At 38.7% G+C, this 13201-nt stretch overlaps 1 protein-coding gene across 4 annotated transcripts; it reads right to left on the reverse strand.

Moving 5' to 3' along the window:
* Positions 1 to 6172: 6172 nt before the first annotated feature.
* On the reverse strand, positions 6173 to 8192 carry LOC129776717 (mediator of RNA polymerase II transcription subunit 31). Of its 4 annotated transcripts, none has more exons than XM_055782518.1 (4): positions 8024 to 8183; positions 7290 to 7558; positions 6946 to 7035; positions 6173 to 6773 (listed from the first exon to the last, which is right to left on the reverse strand). In XM_055782518.1, exons 2-4 carry the CDS (start codon positions 7318 to 7320, stop codon positions 6244 to 6246), a joined length of 651 nt encoding a protein of 216 aa, XP_055638493.1. In that variant the 5' UTR covers positions 7321 to 7558; positions 8024 to 8183; the 3' UTR covers positions 6173 to 6243. The 4 variants fall into 4 exon arrangements, with proteins under 4 accessions (XP_055638493.1, XP_055638494.1, XP_055638495.1 ...); XM_055782519.1 differs by having other exon boundaries at positions 8117 to 8133; XM_055782520.1 differs by lacking the exon at positions 8024 to 8183 and adding an exon at positions 7838 to 8007.
* Positions 8193 to 13201: the final 5009 nt, after the last annotated feature.

A 13201-nucleotide genomic window follows, 5' to 3' on the forward strand; every position in this document is an offset into this window, starting at 1 on the left:
AAGAACTTTTCGCTAGAAACATTGGGAATAGTCGCACTGAGAATCACGATGTAAGCTAGACTATTGAGCCATTAGTATGTTATGACAACTGAATAATACACACTTAGCTTACAATATAGTACGAAGTAAGCGCACATCTTACTGTAAAAAGAGTTGGACCTAGTGACATAGAGTAATCGTGTTTATGAAATAGTTTTATTTATCTGTCAGCTCATTCTCATATTTATTAACTTCATTATTTATTGATTTTTCCCTTTGCTTTTATTTTATATTGATATTTTAAGAGCTACCTAATATATTTAATTACTTGTAACATTCACTTCCCGAAACTATCGATATCACATAAACATGTAAATATTGTAAAAAAGTAAATAAATCGTTACCAAGTTGATTTGTTGTTATCTTCATCTGAAAGAAAATCCAAAAAATATAAAATCAATGCTTCGAGTTTTCGTTTTGTCAATAGAGATGGACAACACTATGATTGTTGAAGAACTAATGTTACTGAGAAAAGTAGCTATATGGTAGGATACGTTTCATATCTGGTTTGGTACATGAGTGACATCGCCGTTAAGAGACACAATTTATTTTGGCAGTACTGGATAATTTCGAAACAACCAAACCCAGAAAATTTACATAAACTTACAATTTGAAAAGAGAAACGTAAGCGGATATGGATGTCACTCAGATTGACGAATAAATAAAAAAAGAACAAACAACGTGCTTAACTCCAGCAGCATTGTAAAAAAGCGACAATACCATGAAACAAAATCTGCCATTCCTCAATTTTCTGATCAAAATTTTTTGAAACCCTATCCGCATTCGGTGTTCAAATGTGCAAAGCACATCCAAAGTAAATCAGGGTTTTTTTTCTCTCGCCATTAGAGTACACTAGCGGTAATGCATCTTTGACCTTGCTCAAAGTTAGGTGATACGTCCTGTTTAAAACATAAAAATTCACTTTCATTCCGACGAGCGAGAGCGGATCATCTGGGTCACCAACTGGCGGGATATCATTTGTTCGTAATAAAATCAACTACAAATACACCTGGTAAAACCGAAAGCCTCCAGAGTCTAACGGTATACCGTAACATCGTCTTGAGTCATCGGATATTTGTTGCAGTATGACTTCATTCGGAAAAGATCCAGCTCCAAACTGGAATCGAAATGCGTAAGCATTTAGACTCATTTATAATATTCATGCAGTGCTTGGAGTTAAGTTGATTTTCCTGTATATGTAAATTGCATTCAACACACCTTACATATTTCGAGTTGGGAGTTCAAATAAACCATAAACCATTCATAAGGGATTGACACCGTAGGAAAATTTCGAATGACCGCTAACTGCTGTAAAATCGATTAGAAATTCCCACTACACACACGGTGAGATAAATAAATGGTGCCTGACCTTAACATTCGTGCATTTCCTCTTTCTGAATAGCCATTATCTAGCTGTTTGTTATGCCACGCAATGATGAATGGTTTTTCTTGTATTACAAACACCTACCATATTACCAGAAACCCATTCGTAGCTTCCTTCGGATAAACCGTCGGTACGTTAATTTTGTTTTGAACTGCCATTACTAAAATAAACGCTTCCCCTCGAACGGCAGCCAGTAACAGTCGGAAACGGTTCGATAGCTTCTTAAGTCCGATATGTTATTTGTTGGAATGAATAATGAATGGTTGGGTCTTGCTCGGGATTGCGAGATGTTCATCAACTGATTTGCGTGCTTCGTGCTGGTTCTATTAAAGTTAAGTCTAATCTCTCAAACTGTGCAAACAACACTTCTTGTACCAATCGTCCGGAAAAAACGAGAAGTATCGACAATGAATAGAACTGATCCGAGATTCCCATTAAGATATGCGTGATAAGGCTCTGATGTCGCGAATAGTCATTATCTATACCAGTTATTCTCAAAGTGATTGATATTTGGTCTCTTGGGGTTGATATCAGTTTCCCAGGGGTCGCCATAAGCGAAAACTGATTTTGGAGGTCGACACATATACGCGATTTAACACAATGGAAGTCATGATGATCAAATTCACTTCCAAACATGCTCCCGATATTCTACTGTATAACTGTTCAACCGCTTAGGTTGAAAGTTCATTTGCGTTCTAAAAATCGGTGGAGCTTGAATGATAATATCTACTAATTTAATTCAAGAGATTACATGAGATTGGTAGAAAGTAACCATGTTCATCCGTCACATGGATTTTTCTGTTTTTTATCTTTAACTTGTAATTGTATGTTGTATGTAAAAACTTGTAATTAAGTAATTTGTATTAATAAACATTAATTGCACTTGATATTTACTGAGTTTTATATCTATTTGTTTTGTTGAATTTGGATGGTACAGGACCTGTGAAGGGTAAGTTTGAACCACGTCTTGAAAGTTCATCTGCTTGTTCATTTCCCTCTATACCACAATGGCCAGGAATTCAGTACAGTTATAGCGAACTTATCTGAATAAGTTGTCGTGAAAGGTAAATGCATTCCCAGACTGTTTTTGAAGTACGCTGGAAAACTCTAAGTGTCCGCTTCGTAGTACAGCTTGACTGTCTTAGAAGATGAAAATGTAAGCATAACTATATTTTCTTTTGAGGCAGACATTTATACATTCTATTATTGCAGCTATTTCTGCCTGAAAAACTGTTAGCCAGTTCCCCATAGATACAGAAACATCTATTCTGGGACCATACACTTCAGCAAATGTTTTGATACCCATTTTTGAACCTCCAGTATAGAACATGATTGAACCATTACGAAGACTGGGACCACCCTCATCCCGTACTAAACGAGAAAGTTCGATCACTCTGTATGGAATGTCATAATTAGTCCTAGGTTCCATCCAATCACTGTTCATCTCTGAGTATGGTCCAACGAGAAATAGATTCAGGATACTCAAGTGGCCAGTTTTATCCCCATCTAATATTTTCTTCCATCTCTTTAGCTTCAGAGAACTTTTCGTAGCCTCTAGCTGAACATGTTGAATCAGAGGTTACATGTAAAGGATAACCTCTAATGACTGAGGGTGTGCTTAGTAGCTATCGTCTCCTAAGTCTTTGACCACCATACTAATGAGACATATTCTATCCTAGGCCGCACTATGCCGGTGTATACCCACATAACCATTCTTGGTTTAAGGCTCCATGATGTGCCTATAATTTAGAAAATGCTCATAGGCTTTCCACGAACCATAATGATTAGTTTGTCACCCACGGCCAAGACTTCAACTGTCTCTAAACTTATCAGAAGGTCATCAACCACTAGTGGCCAAACGAGAGGTGATAAAACATCTCCTTGTGGGCAACCTTTCGTTGCAATCACAGATATCGACGATCTGCCCAGCTCCGAGGTGATTTGTCTGTGTTTTACAATGCCATGAATCCATTCGACTGTACCACCGATCATCGAAATGCCTTCTTCTCATAGCCTATTGCCATTGATAGATAAGAAGCATTACCGAAAGCACTTTCAATGTCAAGAAACGCACATAATGCAGTTTCTTTTGACGAAAGAGATGTTTCGTTTGTAACGCTGTGACTGTGGACTTGTCTGATTAATAGCCAAACTGTTATTTAGATAAAGGGCATTTATACATGAATACCGACTTTATGTATTCGTGTAATACTTTCTCCGTAGTTTTCAATAGTATTGATGATAAACTCATTGGCCTGAATGCTTTTGAGAGTGATTTATCACATTTCCCAGCTATTGGAATGAAGACCACTTTAACGAGTCTCCATATGGAAGGGATGTGCTCTAGTATCATACATGCCTTGAAAATTTCGATGAAAGATAGAATTAGCTTTGATTCTCCATTTTAAATCAGGGTTAGAAAAATCCCATCTGCAGATTTGGGAGGTTGAAAGGATCTCAGCGCATTTTCTACTCTGGCCATCGTGAAACATCGATTCACGGTGGATGCAGCACTACGATAAACACCCTAACAGCACACAGACAGAAGACCAAGACGGCGTTGATGAGGGTTACACTGGTGCAGTGAACAATGACGCTGTACCACTTCCTACGATGGGTGAAGTTAAGGAGGCCATTAATCAGCTAAAGAAAACAAAGCAGCTGGTAAGGATGGCCTCGCAGCGAAATACTCCAAGGGTGGTCTGGGAAAGCTTTTAGAGTGTATGTAGCGGTTGCTAGTCAGGATCTGGGACACAAAACAACTACCAGAGGAGTGAAAATTATCAGACCAGACTTTTACGCTGCCGCAGATCCTCCAAAAGTACCGCATGTATCAGGTCCCGAGGCACCACATCTTCGTCGAATCGGAGGTAGCATAACATACAAACGACCGACGACGACGAACTATGGAGAATCATGGACGAATACAGCTTTCCTCGAAAGGCGACAAGACTGATTCAGGCAACAATGAACCGGAATCGTTTGAGACTCACAGGGGATGTTGACAAGGCGATGAACTCTTCTGTTTGCTCTTCAACGTGGCGTTGGAAGGTATTATGCGGAATGCGGGCTTCAGGTTTGCCCAGAAATTTTCGATGGGACGCAACTGGGGGACGTTGGGTGGGTTCGCCGACTTAGGTACCACATCGATATTCAACCGCTCTATCTCCTCCAATGATCGCCGACGCCAAATCCGGCCAGAAACCCGCGTCTTCGCCCTTATGGTATTACTTGATGAACGACGCAACTTCCGGCAGGTACTTCGTACTATAAATTTCCCTGTTCACGCCCAGTTCGGAGCTAAAGAAAAGCGGCTTTGACATCCCCTTCTCGCTGATTGTCAGCCACAGCAGCACCTTCTTGGGGAACTTGGTGTGTGAAATAAACTTCACTTCGGAGCTCACTTCCTTCGTGAGGAAGTAAAGTGCGTAGTGCCCTGCCAGTCGTTGCCATCCATGGTGAGATAGGTCTCGTCGTCCATCAACACCATCACGTCGCGATTCGCCGAGAAAATCTACTTGACCATCATATTCAGCCGCTGCCGCTGCGTCATTGCCTGCAGCTCCGAGACCAGTGGATGGGACTTCCGCTTCCTTACATGTATGTTCATGTTCGTCAGGTACTTTTTCACTTTTTGGCCGGTTGCACCGATCTCCCGGCCAAGCGCACGTTGCGATGTAGCCACTTTCCCTCGATTTTCCTCTTCAGCATCCTTTGGAGCTTCTTGTCGCTCAGGGTCGTCGGCCGTCCGGAAATGGGCTTTCATTCGATGCTCTAATTGTTGCCCAATAGCACCAAAATGTTGTAGATGTCGAAACGGGCGTATCCGGCGTCCACAAAGTGCCGCACGATGTCCGTTTTCGACACGGCTGGGTACCGTTCTTTGAACGCGCGGAACGCGTAACGGGCTAGCTTCACTCTGCTGACCCATGGGTTACTATTATTAATATTGCATGGGTAGTTTCTCCAGTGCGTTTGAAGGTAAACCTATGGAAAATCGGCAATTTTCGTCCATTTTTCTTAATGCAAACACAAGATTTGGGAAAAATTGGTGCCGTTCTGGGTCAGAAAACAGCTGCCAAGAACTGAGTTTATTGGCGAAACATTGTGAAGAATATTTAAACTTTCAATGGGAAATAGAATCAATAAAAAATGAATAAATAAAAATCTCCCCCACCTTGAGATAGCGCAAAATTTACAGCACACAGTACAACGACCATACTCGTTGTACTTTAAAACTCTTAAGTCGGGATACCATTTGCAGCTTTGAAGCAAGATGTTATACGCATTCTTTCCATCTAAGCAGCACGATCAAACTCTTCTACATAAATGACGTGTCGAAAAATGTCTTCTATCTGACAGACAGCGGGTTCGGTACGGCTTCGGAGGCGACCAGTGAAATTTTCACGTCGAGTGTTATGGCACTAGCATTGCCAAAAGAAATTGATTGAATATTTCATGATGAACCCACAGGGGCGTATCTAACTTAACTTCGCTTTCGATTTCTGGTTTTGTCGATAAGTAATTTGTGCATGAATATCAGGTTTTAATCAACTCGCCCTTCATCAATTAAAACGCACATCACGATTCACTTTGTGAAGCAAATCGCCTTTAGAATATAAAATTGCATACATAAACGAGCCAAAAGCTGTATTTTCAAAGCACTGAAAGTAACATATAAACAGCATACGACAATACAAGAATTTGATACAAGAGGGAAGGTTTCGAAGCAATTATCTATACACTCTATTATGAGTTCAATTGTATTCTATTGATTGAATTACGAAACAGTCTTTGTACATAAAAATATAACTGCTAGTTTAGGACACTTTTTGACTACCGAGATTCGCACCGCCACTTCCAGTCGTCCCCAAAACGACCCCTGATATTCCAGTATTATTGGACAGTCCATTCTGCTGGGTCATGATACTGCCGTTCTGCTGCTGTTGTCCTGCGTGCTGTGAATTGTTGGCATTGGTACTGCTGGTGTTATTATTATTATTGGTAGTCATCGGCACCGGTTCGTTCGAAAGTAAAGTGCCCTGGACGCCCCCACCAACCGGTTGTCCACCGACGGCAAGACCAGTGAGGCTAGTCGTGCCCAGCGATGTGAGCCTTGTACGCCTCCGTGTATAGTGTTGCCACAGAAGAATGGCTTGATCGTCAATGAACTTACAGCACTGGGCGTTCACAATTTCGCGCCGGAAATGTTCATATTGTAGTAAATCCAGAAAATACAGACACATCGGATACTTCAAATATTTTGCGTACTCCGGCTCCTTCCAGTAAAGGAGATACTTTAGATAGTTGATAAAGGCGTTGTCCTTAAAGAAACCGCGTTGGGCGAGAACTGTAAAAAAATCATGAATGTTTAGGTGATAATGTTTGAATCGATTAAAGCGAGTTTTCATCAAAAAGCGCACTTCTTGATCAATGTATTTTGTTTTCAAAATAGTTCTCTTTGACAAATGACTGTACGTAACATTCCCTCTGTATAACTGTAACAAAACCAAAATACTTACAGTGTAAATAATTGGGGTTCGCGAGACATTGTACGAATTCAAGTTCGACCTGAAAGCGTAGTTTCTGCGCGTCTTCTGTTTCAACGGGTACTGAAATATACAATGGACAACATGAATGTTTGAGGAGTTTGGAGGGTTCCATTGTTTGCTTGCTAAACCTTGCCATAACATATTCTGTAACCATCGTTTTTGTGCACACGAACTAACAATAAACCCAAAACAAAAATATGTTTATAAATTTCATGCCAATGAACTTTCTGTCTTGTTACCTTTCCTTTCAGACGAACATTTTTCTCTGACAATAACATACTGATAAGAACAGGAAAAAGACGTGTAATACTTACGTTTACCCTTCCCGACCATCTTGTTAGCCATTGTGTGCTTTTTTCTATATCCGGAATTCAGCTAAGACAAAACGACCTATACGATGTACCTTGCCCAGATAGAAAGGAGATCAATCTCTTGGCTTGACTGGCACCAATCGATTCGATCGCAACTTGTGGCCAGAACAGAAATTGTTAAACAGTGACTTAAACCCAATAAAAACTTGACTTCAGCATCTGAATGCTAGTGACTATTTAGCTTTTCTTTGACCATACTCGAGCGCTAGGAACTAAGACGAACAAACAGAAACGGTAGAATTGTACAGAACGTTATTATTTACAGTGACAATTCGATAACAGCTATATTTCGTCGTAATCTTTTCCCTTCCTAATATCAGACATCTAGTGTCTTAAAAAGTGAAGCTAATAATTCCAATTATATACACAGATAGAAACGATATCTAGAGGATCTCGTAAATTATTCCACATTATTTCACAAACAAAATTGGCAAAACATTAAACTTATAGTAAACACTCTAAAGAGGATGCAAACTTTGGGAAAATACCACCTCCACAGAACAGTAGCAGCATAGGAGTGCAAAATAGAAGTTAAAACTATGAACAGATTATATTCTAACACTTCGAATGTGCGCCCGATCCTCTAACTACAAAATAGGGAGATCCGAAACGGTATAAATGAACAACAGCACCACTAATTTTCGTTCACCATTGATGGGGAAACGAGAACTACTCACAACCATATGGATTCATAATAGGCTGTAGGTGTAGTGTTGAAGATGAACTCTGGGACACATAAATAGTCGTACAATAATACACTGCTTTTTTACAATTCTCAAGTAAAATGCATCCGCTAAATTTTGGGACGTCCTGCTATCGCACCGTCAAATACCTGTTTTGACGGGACGAAACATTAGTTGTGTGTCTAGGGGTGATCGATAATAATCACACAAAATATCGATATTTATCAAATCTATATGTGAACCAATATATTGTATTCTGGTAGGTGCAGTAGTTTCGTCACTATATAGGCGAGAGGAACGATCTATGAAAACAGTGTAGCAGGAAGACCAAAGTGTGATACATGATATGGTTCTCGGAAAAAATCGCTCCAGAAAACAACTGCAACAGAAACAACCCAGCAATAATTAAATCGTATAGGGCTCTGGCTACACATACATGCAGAGCATGTGTTGGGCACACATCACTTGTTTACATTCGTAGTTTCTATGCAGCAGAAGCGGATTTATTATCAATAGGCGTTCTTGTAGATGATTTAAATACAGTTGCGCTCTTTCTATTAGCGCAAATTTTTTCATAGAACTAACAGGAACTTTGTGAAACAGTTCGGCAAACTATTTCATAAACAAGAATTTTTGTGTGATGCATATTATTTAATTTACTAGCACCTATTTTGCGATGTTTGTTGAGCGAATTTTTTCACTAAATTTGAATCGAAAAATTGGCAGAAAAAGTTTATCGACATTTTCGCACCTGGATCAAAGTGACAGAGGCTCGAGCTCACATTCGAATGTTTCCTTGTATTTTCCATGAATTGGCTAATCGATGGATTTCTCCGTCCCCGATTTTCTTATAAACATATTTAGTTTCTGCGCAGAGTATTCAGGTACCCGGGAATCATATCTGAGGGTTGGTTGATCTTTCTGGCTGAACATGTCCTTAATTCCAACGTTATCAACTGCTTTTTTGGCGGAACGATACCGATTAAGGATATCTGCACACGAACGTTTATTACAGTTTACTTCTTCACGAGACCAACATTCCAGGACAGAAAGCACCAAGCCTAAATGGAAACACACTAATTTTTATAACTATTTCGCTAAAATAATTGTTTAAATAAAGCTTAATCTTGTCGATCCATATAAATCCATGCAGCGATTTTTCCTGCCCAACAGATTACTAATACATTTGCACGCTGCAAGCGCCCTATAACTTGGCATTTTCTTAGCCATATATCAATGTCCTGGAAAAAAGGTAATGAAGATGGTGGTTTTTCGAGCGACATAGCATGCGCTGCCATAACTATTTCCCAAATAGTGTCGTCAGTCGTTGTGTTTATATTCGATTGCCTACCACATCCATGTGAAAATGCTATTTCCAGTATGTGTTTTATCAATGAAAAACATACATTTTATTGAAGTTCCCGCTGATTATAAATGTAATGTGACAGCATGCAGTGGATATTTGTGAAATCACTTTAAAAACACAAATAAAAGTGATATTTCAGTACAACATTTTCATTCCCCCACGGCCATAGAAACATGCGAACTTTCATTAGTTTTACCATACCATATTGATATTACTATGGCTCTCAGTGTCGCTGTGCGTAATATGGGAAAATAGTGTTCAATTAAGCAGCATTTCACCGGAAATGTTAATGATTCCGAGGACTAAGAATACGACTGCTCTCTGGACCTTTTTACCATATAAATAATGGAAATAAGTAACAATACAATTGCCATCTGTTAAAAAACAAACCGTTGCAAGATTTCATGAGAAATTGAGCTAAAATCATCATAAAACCGTGAGTATTTTGAACATTGTTTTGTTTCTTCCATATACATAGTCCATAGTCAATTAGTAATGACTTTTGGCTTCTTCACACAGTTTCTCCGCCAAAACGACTGAACAGTATTGGTGTGACCAGGGTCCCGCAATTTGGATGCCATCTTCAAATTTAGGTTGCTTCGACCTGAAAGGCACTTTCCACACCAAAAATCGTACACAGAATGAATTCTCAACTCGATGGAATGCATCATCCAACCTCGAGAATCAAATTGTATCGCGCTTAATTATCTCTCAGGACTCTCGTTTTCCTGAAGTGATGCCAGATTTACGGCAACTCGTAAATATTCGAAATGTGACCGTATATCGTAGAAGCTGGTACTTGAAGACAATCTTCAATGTTATTGTGTTTTCCTTTTATTGCACGGGATTTTATTTCTTTATGCGTTTATCTTCGTACCCAATAAAATTCCTTTCTAAACATAAATGGAGCTCTCTGAAACCCTTGTCGTTCATCATTTTCAATATTTTTAACATCTATGGGGAAAGTCCGCCAAAATCTGAACTCTCTGTTCTCACATCGGAGTAAAGAGAATCATTCTCTTCTCTTCGGCTCGGCCTTTGGCAATCATCGTTCTCTTCAAACATCTCTCCTTCCGGTAAATCTTACGTTTAAGAAACTGCGTTTTCCGACACTATTATTTAGAGTGTACAAGAAATGGGTTAATTTCAGTGCAAACTGAAGGAATTAATTATTAAAGCTGTCGTATATAGCTGTATATTATTTTATGTCAGCTTTATTTCCCACAAGAATGTCGGGCGTTTAGTCGCTATCTCCCTCTACCGACTCGACTATATCATTTCATTCTTCCCTGTCAAATTGTCCTCATTGCATTTTGAAGTGACTTCCCCCAAAATGAATTCGTTCCTCTATTTCTCTCTCGCATGTACATGTGCATGCATCGATATTTGAGTTCAACGTGGTTTGACATACGCTACAGGTGAGCTAGATTCTTTTGTATCGTACACAAAAATTACTTACAGGTATAAAATAACGTGCAGTGTGTGCGCGCTATTTTGAACGCCTAATTCTAACTAATACTAACGCGAGGACCTTTTTAGCATACTTGATAAATATCTAAGTTCATTAGTTTGAGTTCACGATGGGTAGACAATAAACCGTCCATTGATGGGGTAACTTCTTTTATGCATCAGAAATCATGTTTTCGTTCCTCTTTATATGGACGTAAAAATGAGATTGTGTACGCGGATATGAATTAGTGTCAGGGGGAAATGAAAGTGTGGATTGAAGTCATTTGAATGAAGAGGCAGATTTGTATTCATTAGTCGAGTCAGTTAAAATAACCACTGACTGGACTAGTTCACCAGTCATCCTTTTAGTCAACGCTAGTCAATTCATTTTCTAGTCAAGTCACTTTTTGTTGGCGACGACTGCCGAAGCAGTTCTAGTCGAAGTGAAGCTGTTGAGAGTAGAGTCGGTCCTCATTTTTCACCTTCGAAGATTTCGGGCCCTGTAAATTACTATATAATGTCTATCAAAGCATACATCGCGTATATAAAAAAGTCACAGGAGGGTTGTGTCCGAGACACGACCGCATAGTTGACGTAGGATTCCGTTAGGCTATCTGTTTATTTTGGATATGTTTGGATATGGATGAAAAATTACATCGTTAAACTCTTTGATATTGATTTGGTGCCTCTGAAAAGGGCCGTTTTGTTTAGTTGTTGGGTATTGTTTGTTCACTCCACCAGTGTTTACCGAGTGATGATGATAGAAGGATGGTAAACAGTCGGCGGATGATGCGTATCAGATAAAAGATACCGAAGTGAAGCGAGATATGATGAAAACCGGCTTTTGTGATCCTAGACGAGATGCCACCTGTGTTATGTTTGGATTAAATAAAGTAAAAAAACTCACCAATGTAATATAAGATGATTACCAACACCGAACACAATTATGAATTTTTCTCATTAGTAAAAACATGTTACTTTAATATAGAGAAAACATATTTGAAATGGAAAAGCTAATTTTCTTTTATAATTTTTACTTTCTGAGTATTTATTCAACCCGATGCATATTATTTGAACTAACAACAACTAATACAATATGTAGAGCATATGGAAAATCACTTTTTCTAATATTTCTTCACTTTTACAATTTTTCTCAACATATAAAATTTCCTTGGGTGAAAATGAACACAACAAAACAGACAGCTTAAACCAAATGACCCGTTCTCGAGCGGGAACACACCTTGGTTTTTATTTATGAAAATTGAAATAAATCGTTCATATATCAAGTCATTTATAACACAACTGCTACCATATACAATTTTACACTTACACTTGTGCTAAATTTTTTACAATACACGATCGGTCATTGATATGAAATTTTACGAAGCAACCAACATTAAAGATCCAAATTTAAATTTTATTTGCTAGAATTAATCGTATCACTCACCTTACTTGCAATATCAAAATGCCCCCAATTTGCACATATTTGCAATGCCGATTTTCCCCGGGCACCTTATATCTCTGTTAAGGAATACAATTTCGGTAGGAACAAAAGCTCCCCCTTTGATGTATTTGCAATGTCGATTTCCCCCAGGCAGCTTGGTTTTGATGTCTCTGTTAGGGAACACATTTCTGTGGGAGCAAAAGTTCCCCCTACTTTCATGTATTTGAAATGCCGATTTCCCCCAGGCAGCTTGGTTTTGATGTCTCTGTTAGGGACCCACCGCATATGTTGTCAATTTCGACCAATCAGTGGGTCTTTCCGTTAGGATAGGGGTTGAGATTTTTCAGTTGTTCGATAGTTAGTTTTATGACATATATTATTTTCTTCAATATAAAAAATTGTTATGGAGTACCGAAATCGACTGACGCAAAATATTTCATTAATCCATCATGAAATGACTGAGCAATAAGCGTTTAAAATTGGACAATTTTCACGATGTGTTTGATTTTAGATTTTCAATTTGTACCCCAATATGTTCCCGAAAAACGTAATCCTACATCAAAACTCATAAAATGCGAAAAATCTGATTTTATTTATCACGATAAATTAAGTCGTAATTCGTTACAACAAACATCGGTTTTATAATATGCATTATCGTAAAATTGGACTAATTGACATCATATATGCATATCAGGCAAATGCAGTTCGAGAGTCACATGAACGTGAATCAACATGGTACTGCGAAAAATCGTGTTACATGCTGTACAATATCATTCAACAATAAATCATATTTGATCATAATTGAGAACATATTACAACATATTATGAATTTGACACATCAATACTGTTGAAGTTTATTTGAAGACGGATCTGTGGTATAAGGTGCGGTCGTTCGATAACTAAGTTGGATAGG

This window comes from Toxorhynchites rutilus, chromosome 3, assembly GCF_029784135.1.
Source record: "Toxorhynchites rutilus septentrionalis strain SRP chromosome 3, ASM2978413v1, whole genome shotgun sequence".
NCBI lineage: Eukaryota > Metazoa > Arthropoda > Insecta > Diptera > Culicidae > Toxorhynchites > Toxorhynchites rutilus.